We start from the raw sequence: 13,455 nt of genomic DNA on the forward strand, positions 1-13,455 counted from the left end.
CTGCTCCTCTGTGAAGACAAACGCTGGATTGCACAGGGAGGGAATAGGAAAGCCTTTGCAATGGTCAAGCTCAAGGCCATAAACGTAAGCGACCGTTGTTTGTTCTGCCTGTTCATGTCCCTGTGGTGGGCAGAGGGGACCGCTCCCCTCCCCTCCCAACAGCCCGTCCTGTGCTGCAGGAAGCCACTCAGGGGAGGCGCCCATCACCGCTGCCCGGCCCACACCCCTCGTATTTCAAAGACTCTGCTCTTGACTCCCAGATGTCTCTCCAGCCCAAGTCCTGCTGTCATCCTGGGGAGCCTTGAGGTCCCAGCAAAACAGGAAAGGCAGGCAGCCTCCATTGGCCCACCTCCCTCTGTCCAGGACCTCGCCTCCTTCCGTCCATCTGTCCGTCCATCGCAACCGCTCTGTGCCTTCCCCAACACCCCACACCCTCCCTCACCCTTCTCCATTTTCCACTGAGTTCTTGCCCCCCACCTCCCCACCCCCGCATGTCTTCAACTTCCTCCCCGGGCCACCCCCTGGACCCACAGTTCATACCTTTACTCTCGTGGTCCTTGACTCTGCCGCCCGCAAGGTCCTGGGCCCACCTACCTACCTGGGCCCACCTACCTGCCTGCTTCGCGCCTAGACCCCAGCGGCTGGGCTCAGCTGGAAAAAGCCCCCACACCCAGGAAGTGTGGTGCCCCCACCAATTCCGGGCTTCCAGCGGTCTCTGTGTGGTTAGCAGATTCCTTCTCTTAGCCCAGTGGTCAACAAACTCATTAGTCAACAGAGCCAAATATCAACAGTACAACGATTGAAATTTCTTTTGAGAGCCAAATTTTTTAAACTTAAACTTCTTCTAACGCCACTTCTTCAAAATAGACTCGCCCAGGCCGTGGTATTTTGTGGAAGAGGGCCACACTCAAGGGGCCAAAGAGCCGCATGTGGCTCGTGAGCCGCAGTTTGCCGACCACAGTCTTAGCCTCTGTTTCTCCCAGCTCCTCAGTCCTCTACCCAACTCTCTCCCCTCCCCCACCGTGCCCTCACCGGGTCCCCCACTTCTCAGAGAGCATGGATGCTCTCCAGGAAGTACTCCTACCCCCTCTCCCACAGCGGCCAGCACACCTGTCTCCCGCTCCTCTGCTCTCTGCCTGTGTGTGAGTCAGAGTGTGCTGGTGAACACACATGTTCCTCCCTGTCCACCTGGGTCCCAGCCCCTGCCCCTCCACATAGGCCTCCCCCCCTCCCTCATCCTTTTTCCAGGTTCCCCTTTAGTCCCCCCTCCGCCCCAACCCCACTGCAATCACGCTTGATCCTGAGTCCCCTCTAGATCCGTCCCCATTTCTTCCCTTCACATCCACGTTCCTCAAAAGAGAGGCCTGCATTGGTTGTACCTCCTTCCTTACCTCCTGCTTCACCCCCCGCGCCCCGGAAAGGGGGCTCCTGGGGTCTCCAGTGAGTGACCTCCTAGGTGCCAAGGCCAGTGGACCTTCTTCACCCCTTATTTTATCTGATTTTTGTGCAACATTCAACACTGTTCCCCACTTATTTTCCTTTTCTTTCTTTTTTTTGTTAATCCTCACCCGAGGATATTTTTCCGTTGATTTTTAGAGAGAGTGAAAGGGAGGGGGGGAGAGAGAGAGGTAAACATCTCTGTGAGAGAGACACATCGATTGGCTGCCTCCCACGTGCGCCCCACCCCAGGCTGGGACAGAGCCTGCGATCGAGGTCCCTGGGCCTATGCTCTAACCACTGAGCAACCAGCTAGGGCCACTTTATCTTCCTTGATGCAGTCTCCTCCCTTGGTTCCCCTATTAGTTAGGGTAACTTATATTAGTTGGGCTAATTTTTTATGGTAATGTATTTTAATTTTATACTGTACTAGTTAGGCTAACACTTTTTCTTATATTAGTTGGGTTATGCGGCTAAGCCGTATTAGGTAAGCTAAACTTCTGTAACAAAGAGATCCCACTAAGAACTTGGCTTAAAGAACATAAGGTCTTGCCCTGACCAGTTTGGCTCAGTGGATAGAGCGTCGGCCTGCGGACTGAAGGGTCCCGGGTTCGATTCCAGGTCAAGGGCATGTACCTTAGTTGTGGGCACATCCCCAGTGGGGGGGGGGGGGGGTGCAGGAGGCAGCTCATTGATGTTTCTCTCTCATCGATGTTTCTAGCTCTCTATCCCTCTCCCTTCCTCTCTGTAAAAAATCAATAAAATATATTTTTAAAAAAAAAAAAAAGAAGAAAGAAAGAATGTAAGATCCTGTTCTCATGTTCCCAGTGAACATTCCAGGTCAGTGGGGAACTCTGCTGGCACAGCCATTCCAAGACCCAGGCTCCCTCCCCAGTGTGGCGGCCCTGGCCCCTGGGCATTGTGGGTGAGTTTAGGCTGCAGCTGGGGGACAGTGGGGCGGGGCTCCAGCGCAGGAGGGGAAGGATGGGTGGCCCAGGGTCTCACAGCCGAGGAGGAGAAGGGCCCGCAGCACCTCTCTGGGGCCTCCCTGGTGAGAATGAAATCCCACGGCCACACCTGGTTGGGAAGCGAGTGTGGGCAGCACAGACTTGGGCGGAGGACCAGCCGTGGTCACCCGAGCGCCCCAGCGTCCCCCCTGCCTCCGGACAGTCCTCTCAGCTTGGTTCCTGTCGCTCAGGGTTCTGTTCTTGGACCTCTTCTCACTCCCACACGCACCCCTTGGTCATTCTTGCCCGATCATATGCTGACGACTCCAAACATTTCTACCTCCAGCCTGGATTGCCCTCGAGCAGCAGAGCCAGGGCCAAACGCTGGGATTCAAGCCAGACCCCTCCTCTCCCTGACCCGCACCCTCCACCCCTCCCCCAGGCTGGCAGTGCTCCTTTCTAAAGCCTCTCTCTCCTCCCAGCTGACCAGCCTCCTCCCTCCCCCAACACTCCACCCCATCCTCCAGCGAAATGCAGGCCTTCAGGCCCCGTCCTGAGCCCTCTTCTCCACTCCCTCTTCATCTCTCCCTGACCTCCCAGCACCCAGCCTCCCAACCCCCAGCCCCACGGACACCCAGGTGGCTCCCACGAGTGTGCCTCTGCCCCGCCCTCTCCTCTGAGCACCGGACCCAGACATCCACTCGGGGGCCTCAAAGGCACCTCGGACTCTACACATCCGAGTCCGAACGCAGGATGCTCCCCACGTCCCGACCCCAGCACAGCGTTTCCTGTCCATCGTCAACCCAGTGTCTACAGCCAGAGGCCCAAGGCTTACTCTTGTCCCCTCCCTCACCGGCATCCCCCGGATCTCACCCTCACACCCCTGGCCAATTGTACCCACGTCCACTTCCCTCCATGGCTGCGTCCCCACCCCTGCACCCGTCCTCCCCGCGCAGGCCACCATCATCTCTTGCGGGGACTATGACAGTAGCCCCCTCGCCAACTCCCCTCATCTGCCTTTGAACTCGCTGTCCACACTGATGCCACACTGACCCTCTCCGAGCAACTCTGATTGGCACAGCCCCGCTCACGGCTGGCTTCCCAGTGCTGTCAGAACCAGCCCAAATCCTGGCCTTGCCTGCAAGGCCCTGCAAGATGGGCCCTCCCCCTGCCCCTGCCCCTGCCCAGCGTCTCTCCGTGACTCCAGGCTCCTTGATGCACCTTCCTCCAGCTTCCTTCAGCACCAGGACCCTTAGCCACACTGTCCTCTCTGCCTCGGACACTCTCCCCTCCCCTCTCCTTGCCCCCATTCCCTCTCGCTGCCCAGGTCAGATGCTCCTGGCACAGCCCCCAGGCCTGGCACGCCTCTGCTTCCCAGCATTCCTTCCGCTGCATGATTCTCGATTCCCATCCCACACACACACTGCCAGCTCCGAGGGCCAGGGCCCTGCCTGTGCTGCTCACCCTTCTCTCTCAGTGCCTGCCACAGGCCCAGCACAATTAATATTCATTGAACAAATAATAAGTAAAGTTTGTGGCCACCATGGTCTGCCTGGGTCCTCCCTCAGGGGCTCAGAATAAACTCCTTACGCTGATACGTAAGACCTTTTGTCATCTGGCCTCTCTCTGCCTCATTCCTCGTGGCATGCACCCCGTGCTTCAGGCAACATGAGCTGTTTGAGTCCCACTCACTCAAGCTTCAGTGCCTTGCTCTGCCCTCTCTGTCCCCAGCACCTCCTGGGCCTTCATCCCTTCATGACCTCCTGCGTGCCCTTCGAGACTCAACTCGGATATCTCCTCCTCTGGGGAGTCCTCCCTCCCCGTCCCCATGCTCCTCCCACAGGCTCCACTGTTCCCGCAGCCTCACTGCTCTCCACCTCCATCTGCCCTGCTGACTGGTGACTGTTCACTCCCTGGTCTTAAGCTGTGAGCTTTGGGGAGAGAAATACAGGTTTTGGGTCATTTCTTACCTCCAGCCCTTAGCCCATTGTCCAGGACAGTTCATGCTTGAGTAAATGTTAACGCTCTCCCCTCTCTTCACTGCCCCTCCCCATTCCTTTAAAACTGTGTCACATGGCCCTAGCCAGTTGCTCAGTGGTTAGAGCGCCGGCCTGCAGACTGAAGTGTCTGTCATGGGTTCGATTCAGGTCAAGGGCACATACCTCAATTGCAGGAGGCAACCAATCAATGTGTCTCTCTCACATAGATGTTTCTCTCTCTCTCCCTGTCTCTCCTCCTCCCTTAACTCTCTTTAAAAATCAATGGAGCCCTGGCCGGTTTGGCTCAGTGGATAGAGCATCAGCCTGCGGACTGAAGGGTCCAGGGTTCCATTCTGGTCAAGGGCACATGCCTGGGTCGCAGGCTCGATCCCCACTAGGGGGCGTGCAGGAGGCAGCCAATCCATGGTTCTCTCTCATGGATGATGTTTCTATCTCCCTCCCTCTCCCTTCCTCTCTGAAATCAATAAAAATATATATATTTTAAAAATTAATGGAAAAAATATTCTCAGGTGAGGATTAGAAAAAAAAAAGTGACACACAGCTCTATGCATAAAGCCGACAGTGAGGCTTACCTCGACCTGGGTGGTGATCACACAGGTATGTGCTAGTGTACATTAATCAAGCTGGACTTTTTGTGCTCTCTAAAAAAAGTCACGGCTATTTTTTTAATGCTGTAACTTTTGCAATAAATCATCATGGATAACAAATTTCTGTGTCTGAGAGTCACTTCCTGCTACAGAGTCCCCTGAAATACCGAAGCCCAGAGAGGGTGCACCACTCAGCTGGAGTCACCCAGCACATCTGTGGAGAGTCCATACCCTAATGCAGGGGTCCTCAAACTTTTTAAACAGGGGGCCAGTTCACTGTCCCTCAGACCGCTGGAGGGCCGGACTATAGTTTAAAAAAACACTATGAACAAATTCCTATGCACACTGCTAAGTCGGCTGCTAAGCAGGACAGGCAGCGGCGGCAAAAACACCCGGCGGGCCGGATAAATGTCCTCCGAGGGCCGCATGTGGCCCGCGGGCCGTAGTTTGAGGGCCCCTGCCCTCAGGAGACAACTGCAAGGACTGCTTTTCCCATGCAACTAAAGGTCTCTCGGGCGCAGGCTCTGGGGCTTTGTGTCTCTGGCACAGAGCTCTGTGACCTCCGAGTACTGGCGGCTACCTCCGGTTGCTAACTGATTACTGCTGGGTTGGTGAAACCTGGGCGCTGCGTGGTCATTAACAGCACAGACTCTAACGGCTCTATTCCGCAGCTGTGTCAGCTTAACCTCTCTGTGCCTCAGTTTCCTGATCCACAAAATGGGGACAATAATGGTACCTTTCTCATAAAGTCGTTCTAAGGATTAGATGAGTGACTAAGCATAAGGCACTTAGAACAGTGCCTGGCTCCAAGGAAGTGCCAGGTAAGTGTCTGCTATGATAAATGCTATCAAGGGAAAACTCAGACAGACAGACCAGAGTTCCTCTGCTCCTCCACCGGCTGTGTGACCTCAGGCAAATCAACTAACCTCTCTGAACCTGCATTTCCTCATCTATTAAGCAGAGATAATAATAACTATCTGTCGTTATTAAGGCAAATTAATCTATGCAAAGCACCTAAGTCCTTGTGTGCAAGGAGCATTCTTACGTATCTCTCACGAAACCCAGCACTGGGAAGTGCTCAGTTGATCGAAAGAATTAATCCTTTCCCCAGCCACCCGGCACCCTCCATCTAGTGCTAGCAGACAGCATCATCTAGTGGACAGCTCTGGAACTGCATTTAGCTAGTGCCACTGGCCAAGCTGCTGTGCAGTCCTTTAAGCCTTTTTAAATACGCACTCTGCATGGGACAGGTATTCGTTAGGTGCCTGCTGTGACAGGGCACGGATCCCAAACCTAAAGAAAATCAAGATGACTTAGAGGAGTGCAAAAAAATTACAATTATCATCAATACCCTATTTTTTTTTTTATCTTAAAGAAAATATAAACACCATGTAGAAGGACTTGGAACACGGGACAGTGTCTTCTCAGGAAGTTTTTACAATTTCAGGACTGATTTCGAAATGGCCATTTTTATATCAGTGACTCTCAGTTAAGACCAAAGCAATGGAATGAAAACTTAGGTCAGAAAGGTGATTCCCGAGGGGAGGGGATCAATGGTGGAAAGGAGAGGACATCTGTAATACTTTCAACAATAAAGATACTTTTTTTAAATGCAAAAACAAAAAGAAAGGTCATTACCCAGGATAGACTGACTTAGTTTGCCAGGTTCTCCATGGAGAGGGGGAGGGAAGTGTTTGGCTCTGAGCCCATATTCTTCCACCACACCCCACCCCTCCCCCGCAGCGTGAAGAGGTCTGGAGTTCTTCATAAAAGAGTGAGAAGGTCTGGAGGTGGCATGCTCACATCTAACCGTGGAAATCAAAGGAGACTTCATGGAAGAGTTGGCCTTTCCAATGGGCTTTGGAGAATGAAGGTGGAGAAACGGGTAGGTGGCTGGGAAAGGAAGGGCATTCCAGGGTGGTGGAGCACATGGTGTATAAAGTGAAAGAACAGGGATAGGCTAGAGAGGAGAGTTAGGGCCAGCGCACGGAGGGCTCCAAATGACAGGCTAAGGAGGAGGCCTGTAATGAAATCAGGATCCCCACTGAGGAAGGAGGCAATCTGATCTGAGATCAAGAAAAACCAGACACAGAAACTAGTTAGGCGGCTGCTGCAATCGTCCAGACTCAGCTCACTGGGAGCTGCACCGTGGTGGAGAGGAGACAGGAGAGGCTGGCAAGAAATGTGATGACATCAAGAAGATGGGGAAACGGGGGTCGGAGGGCCCCTCCAGGGCATCCTGGGCTACACCGAGGACCGAGCTGTCTTCCGCAACGTCATCAGTGACACCCACTCTTCCACCTTCGATGCTGGGGCTGGCATTGCCCTCAACGACCACTTTGCCAAGCCTTTTCCTGGTATGACAGTGAATTTGGCTACAGCAACAGGAATGGTCCACATAGCCTCCAAGGACCACCAGCCCCAGCAAGAGGAAGAGAGGCCCTCAGATACTGGGGTGTCCTTTGCCCCAAACAGATCCCCCAACACACTGAGAACCTCCTGACCTGCACAGGTTCCATCTCTGACACCCTGATGAAGGGGAGGGACTTAGGGAGCCCTACCTGTCATGCACCATCAATAAAGTACACTAGAGAGAGGGAGGGAGAGAGAGAGAGGCAAAAAGCAGGGAGATGTTCAGAAGTAGATAGCAGTGGGTCACATGAGAAACAGGGTGAGAATTCAGGGCGCTGAGTCTTGGGGAGGGGGTGGGAAGAAAGACAAAACTGTGACCAGAACGCAGACATGACTAGGGAGGTTGATGTGGGCAGGGGATGGAGACAACCAGTTTGGTCTTTAACGGAGGGAAAATGAGTTGCCGGTATCCACAGGAAGCTGTGAGACCTTAGCTCAGGAGAGGGGCTGGCTGGCTGGGGGATGAGGAGATAGGGACAGTCATTTGGGAGTCACTTACCCATGCAGGTGCCAAGCTGAAGATTTGGGAGAGGAAGACAAAGGGAATCGCCTGGGGTGAGGTGGGGGCGGGGACATGATGCCACCCACTGGACATCATTGGGCTCCCCCCTTTTTAAAGCTTCCTGAGGACAGAGGAGGAAGAGGAGGCACAGAAGACAAGAAAGGGGCCTTAGAGAGAGAACTAGGAGACCTTGTCCAGCAATGCCATGCCTCATGGAGAGACCCGGGGGTCAGAGCAGCCAGGAGGCAGCCATTGGATCTGTGTTTGGGGAAAGTGGTTTCAGGAGGTAGAAGTCAAACCGGAAAGATTTAAGAGGCGAGAGGCAGAAGGTGTGGGGGCAGTGGCTGAGCCCCCCAAGAGAAGGGAGGGGATGGTGAGCAGGGATGGATCAGGGTGAGGTCGGCCCCAAGGCCTTGGGGACAAAATTGAAGGAGCCACTCACCCTCAGGACTATGCAGGTGACCCTAATAAAGAGGGGGCAGACCAAGGCCCCACAGCTGTCAAGAGATAGAGGCCCATAAAGCGACCCCCTGAGACGAAAGGGAAAGAGAGGACCCTGGAAGGGAACTTAGAGACCCAAACAGAAGCTAAGACCCTCGATCTCCACATCCCACAAAACACACGGTGGCCAGCGGCAGAGCCTGGACCCTCAGAGAACATGAAGGGTGGGGGAGCGGGCAAGTGACCATCTGGGAACAGGGGTTAGGGACACCTGACCTGGAGCAGCCAGGAAACCAGGGCGGGAGCGGGGAGGGAGAGCGAGCTTCCTTGGACCTTCCTGGGGAGATTAGATTGAGCTTCCTTTCCCCGTGAGTACTGGGGGGAGGGGAGCCCCAGCATCTTTGGGGTCAGCCTGGGAAAAGCAAGTTGTCCAATTCTACCCTTTCCCCAGGCTGCTCCAATTCAGGGAGACTTGTGGCCCCAGCCCAGAGAGGCAGCACTCCGCACCGACCCCAAACACGTTTTCTTCTTCCAAAAAATGATGGGCGAGTGTCTCCTTCTCAGAATGTAGTCTCAGTAGCGGGCTGAAGGAATGGCATGTCTGTGTCCTCACTCCCTTCCCTCCAGACCTGTGAGTGTGACCTTCTTTGAAACAAGGGCCTCTGCAGATGTAATGCCATTCGGTGGTCAAGAGGACCTCAAGCCGGATGATCCGGAGGGGCCCTAAAGCAGTGCCTAGTACCCTTGTAAGAGACAGGAGAGGGGCAGGCCATGTGAGGATGGAGCCGGAGAGTGGACCGATGCAGCCGCAACCCAAGCCACGCCTGGGCTCTCCAGAGGCTGGCAGAGGCGGGAAGGGCTCTCCCCGGAGCCTTCACAGAGGCCGTGGCCCTGCCAACAGCTTCCGTTCAGACTCCGGCCTCCAGAACTGCGAGAGGAAACATTTCTACCGCTTGAAGCCACCGCTGGGAGACGCGTACAGCTCCCTAATCTGTAAAGTGACTAGAAAGTTCTCAGGGATGCTCCCAGCCCGGAGAGTCTCCAAATTCAACCTTTCAGCAAAGAGGGGAGTTCCAGGTCTGGTCACAGGTGTGCCCTCAGCCCTGCCCCCCTGCCCCCCTGAGATTTCACCCGTTCATTTGAGGAGGAGGAAGGCCAAATTAAGGGCCCACCTCCCATGACCCACCACCCCTTCCTCCTTCGCCCAAAGCTCACGCCATCCTCTCGGGCTGGTCAAAAGGGCCAAAGCTCACCCGGACCACACAACTGAAAGCAAGGAGCTTTTCCAAAACAGGACGCGGCCTTTCTGAATCTGTCCTTGCCAACATCACCCCTTCTTCACAGCGGCTCTCCCCCCACCCCCTCACCTCTACCTTCTTCCTCTGCCTCCCTTAGTCTTGGGGGACAAGATAAGAGGGATACCCCCAAGCCCGGGAATGGAAGGCACTCTCCCGCCCTCCTCCCTCTTCCCACGACACAGCTGGAGGGGGGAGGGGAGGTCAGCCGGGTTCATAAAGGCCAGATGTTGAGGAGAAAGAGAACAGGGCCCACCCCACGCCCACCACCCCACCCCCACCCTCACCCCTAGCAAAAAATAACTAAAAGACACGGTTTGAAAAACGAACAAAAGTTTTGTGGTCCGAAACAGTATTTATCAAGGATCTGCTCTATGCAAACAATAACTTTTTACAAAGCGTTTTCACAGAAAAGGAGACAAGTCCTTCCCCAGGATCATATGTGGGAATTGCTCCTCCCTCACCCTGTTTTGTGGGGATGGGGGGCATTATTCGCTGCTGTGGACAGAAAGGTCACCGGGTCCCCACGTGGTTGGGCAGATCCTCAACCCCCAGGTTCCCCTCACACCTAAACTTGGGACCTCCCTAAGAGTTAACCTCCCCTGACCTCACCTGGGTGGAGGAGAAAGCCGCTCCATCCCTCCCGGCCCTAAGGGATCCTCCCAGCCTGAGGGCGTGGTCCAGGCCTAGCTCTCCCCTCCCCCCAGAAAACAGAACCTCTGACCTCAAAACTAATCCCCTGGCCCTGCCCCCTTCGGATCCATCAGGTCCCTGACAACTCCCAAAAGGCCTGAAGGAAAGGGGCAAGCTGAGGGTACCGCAGCCCAGTTCCCATCCAAACCCAAACTTTGCCCCTCAAACCCCACTGGCCCTTGTGTTCAGGCCCAGAGCCCTTCCATTTACCCCCTCCACAAAAGCCCCTCGTCTTGTGTCTATCTCTTAAGGGGGCCGAGTTTAGTGTCCAAAGAGGGACCCAGGCCTCCCCTCTACCTCCACCCCCTCCCCTCCATAAATCGGTGGAGAGGACCTCAGAAGGCAACTTGTTTGGTCTGATTGTATTGATTTCTTCCACCTTCCATTACTTTCCCTGGGAAAATCTCTGGCCCCTTCCCCAGGCTAAGTCTGCCCTTTGGAGGGGAGGAGGTCCCTGGGCCCGGCCTCTCCTGAGATCTACCCGGAGGAGTAAACTGGGGGAGGGGTTTGGCTGACCCAGGGGCACCCTCTTTCACCCATCAGACCCATAAACTGAAAGCAAACAGGAAAACTGAAGAAGGAAACTCCAAAACTGAACAAAAGGGAAAAGTTGGTGGCTGAGACTGAAGATCTCAACAATTAGGGGGTCTCCTGACTTGGGCGCCCCCCCCCGCTAGGAAAGGGGGTGAGAGTCAAGCTGCCCCTTCCCCCAAGAAGGCTTCGTGGTGCTCAGAATGCTGGGGAAGGCCTGAGGGGAGTGAAGGGTTAATGGCCTAGATGGTGGGGGTGGGGGATGCCCCCAGGGAGCTGCCAATCACCTCCCCACCCCCATCTCAGCCCCCTCATCCCTGAGCTCGCCCACAACAACCGGTTTGTCCATCACCAAGGTCTCTCCATCTTTCTTCTGCCTTGTCTTCGAGGAGCAGCCTCCCTGGCTCCCTCTGGGGTGAAGGCACTGGCCCCCCGAGATCCGAGAGGGAAGAGCGGAGGGACTGGAATCTGCGTCGTTAACTCTTCCTTTAAGCCTTCTCCCGACTCCAGCCTGTAGATCACCTCGGATGGATGAGGGGGAGGGGGTGTCACCCCAACCAGTTGGGCGCTTGAAGATCATTGTCATTTGAGGTCCCTCGGACCACAGCCCATAAAACATCAATGGGTGAGGCAAGTGTGAGAAGCCAGCCCGCAGTTTGGCTGTGACCCCCAACTTCTCCCCTCTTGGCAGAAGGGGTCTCACGTTCAGAGGTCCTCCAGGTTGATCCCCCAGAATTTGACGCCGGGGGGCTCAGGGACAGCGGGTCCCCCCATCTGCCACCTCCACAGCGGGTGGGCAGGCGGGGGCTTGGAGTCTCCCTGGAGGCGAAGCGAGGACGCCGGCCCTAAGTCTCCGTCCTCGCCCACGACCAGGGCCGGGGGGCAGGGGAAGCAGTCGAGGAGGCTGAAGGTGCTGGTGGTGGGCAGCGTCGGGGCGGGGCGGCGGGGCTGCGCCTGGCGTGGGGGCGGCGCTGGCCGTCGGCGCTTCTTGGCGGCGCCCCGGGCGGGCCCTCTGGCTGCAGGCCGGTCGGGCCCCCGGCGCACACTCGGCGTGTCGAGGGCGAAGCCCTTTGCGTAACACCAGAGCTTCGACCGGCGGATCAGGCGATCGAAATGTTCCTGGCGGAGGTTGCCGGGCGCGGCCGGAGCGCCGCTGGCCGTCGAGGGGCTGGCGGCGGGTGCCTCGGGGGCGGCCTGCGGAGGGGCCCCGTGGACGGCGGCCGTTTGGCCGGACAGGGGCGGCTCCGGCGCGGCCCCCGGCCCCGCGGGCTCGAGGGAAAGGCCCGCAGGTGGCGGCGAAGGCGGGGGACCGGGCTCCCGATGCGGGCTGGCGGCGGCGGCGGCGGCGGCGGGGCCAGGTGGAGGATCCAGACCCGGGGCCGGCCGAGGCGGAGGCGAGGCGGGGCTGGCCGCCGAGTCCCGAGGGCTCCGGGGCGCCGGGCAGCGGCCCGCAGGAAGGCCGGAACGGGCGCCGAAGTGCGGGAAACTGCCTCCGCCCTCTTCCTCCTCGCGGCGGGCCCGGCACGCTGCGGCGGCGGCGGCATCCTGGCCGGCAGGGGGGCTCGGGGCGCCGGACCGCCCGGCCTGCCCCGCGAGGTGTCTCAGGCCCTCCGGGGCCCGGCTGCCGGGGCGCAGAGGGGCGCGCGGGCCCAGCAGCAACGGAGCCCGCGGCGCCGGCTCCCCAGGCCCGAGGCCCAACGAGGACGCCCGGGGCTTGGCAAGGGCGCAGAAGGCGAGGGCGCGCAGGCAGAGCGGGGAGAACTCCTGGGTCCCCAGGCGCGGCTTCCTGGGTGTTGGGGAGCAGGGCGACCCTCGCGGGGACGCCGGCACTGCAAGGCGGGGAGCGGGGCACAGAGTCTCCATGGAGCCGCCGGCGGGGGTGCCCGCTGCGGGGGCCCTGGTCCTAGCGGCGGGATGCCCCGGCTGCCCGAAGAGCCCACGGGCGAGGGGAACATCGCCCCCCCTCGACGGGGAGGTCTCCGCTCACGGTCGCCCCCGGCCCGCACCCCTGGGCCGCGAAGCTCTCGCTCCCTCCTCGATCTCTCACGCGGCCCTCCCGGCGGCCGGACTCCTGGGTCCCCCGCGAGTCCCTGCGCGGTCGGCCGCCCTTCCTGCCGCCGCGATCCCCGAGCCGCCCCCGCGGGAGCCCCTCGCGAGGAGCCCGGAGCGCAGAGGCGGGGGAAACAAAGCGACCGGCGACCGCAGGAGGCGGGAAGGACCCCGGGCCCGGCACCCGGTGCCCGGGCCCAGGCGGCGGAGAGGGCGCCTTCCGCCCGCTCGGCTCCTTTCTTCCCCGCTGGCTCCCGGAGACCGCGTTATAGAGAACTGCCCCCTCGCTGCCCCAATACCAGCGCCGGGGCCGCGAGTCCGCCGCTGATTGGGCGGCACCGCCCGTGACGTCGCCCGGACCCCACCCCTCCGGCGGCACCGCCCCCGTCCCCATTCCGCACACAGACACACACACGTGGACCTGGCGAGGCCGGGGCCGGCGGCGAGCGTGCGCGGGTGGGTGTCGGGGCCGCGGAATGCCTCGCTGCACGTGGCCGGGTGACGTCCCGGCGCTCAGTCGTCGCCAGGCAGTTCGTTTTCTCCCTTCGCAGTCACGGTTTT

General features: G+C 58.2%; 1 protein-coding gene across 1 annotated transcript; it reads right to left on the bottom strand.

Annotated features, from left to right (window-relative positions):
- Nucleotides 1–9,937: 9,937 nt before the first annotated feature.
- On the bottom strand, nt 9,938–13,140 carry EPOP (elongin BC and polycomb repressive complex 2 associated protein). The gene has a single exon (XM_054709711.1). It carries the CDS (start codon nt 12,706–12,708, stop codon nt 11,551–11,553), a length of 1,158 nt encoding a protein of 385 aa, XP_054565686.1. The 5' UTR covers nt 12,709–13,140; the 3' UTR covers nt 9,938–11,550.
- Between the last annotated feature and the right edge of the window lie 315 nt (nt 13,141–13,455).

This window comes from Eptesicus fuscus, chromosome 20 (assembly GCF_027574615.1).
Source record: "Eptesicus fuscus isolate TK198812 chromosome 20, DD_ASM_mEF_20220401, whole genome shotgun sequence".
In the NCBI taxonomy this organism is placed as follows: domain Eukaryota; kingdom Metazoa; phylum Chordata; class Mammalia; order Chiroptera; family Vespertilionidae; genus Eptesicus; species Eptesicus fuscus.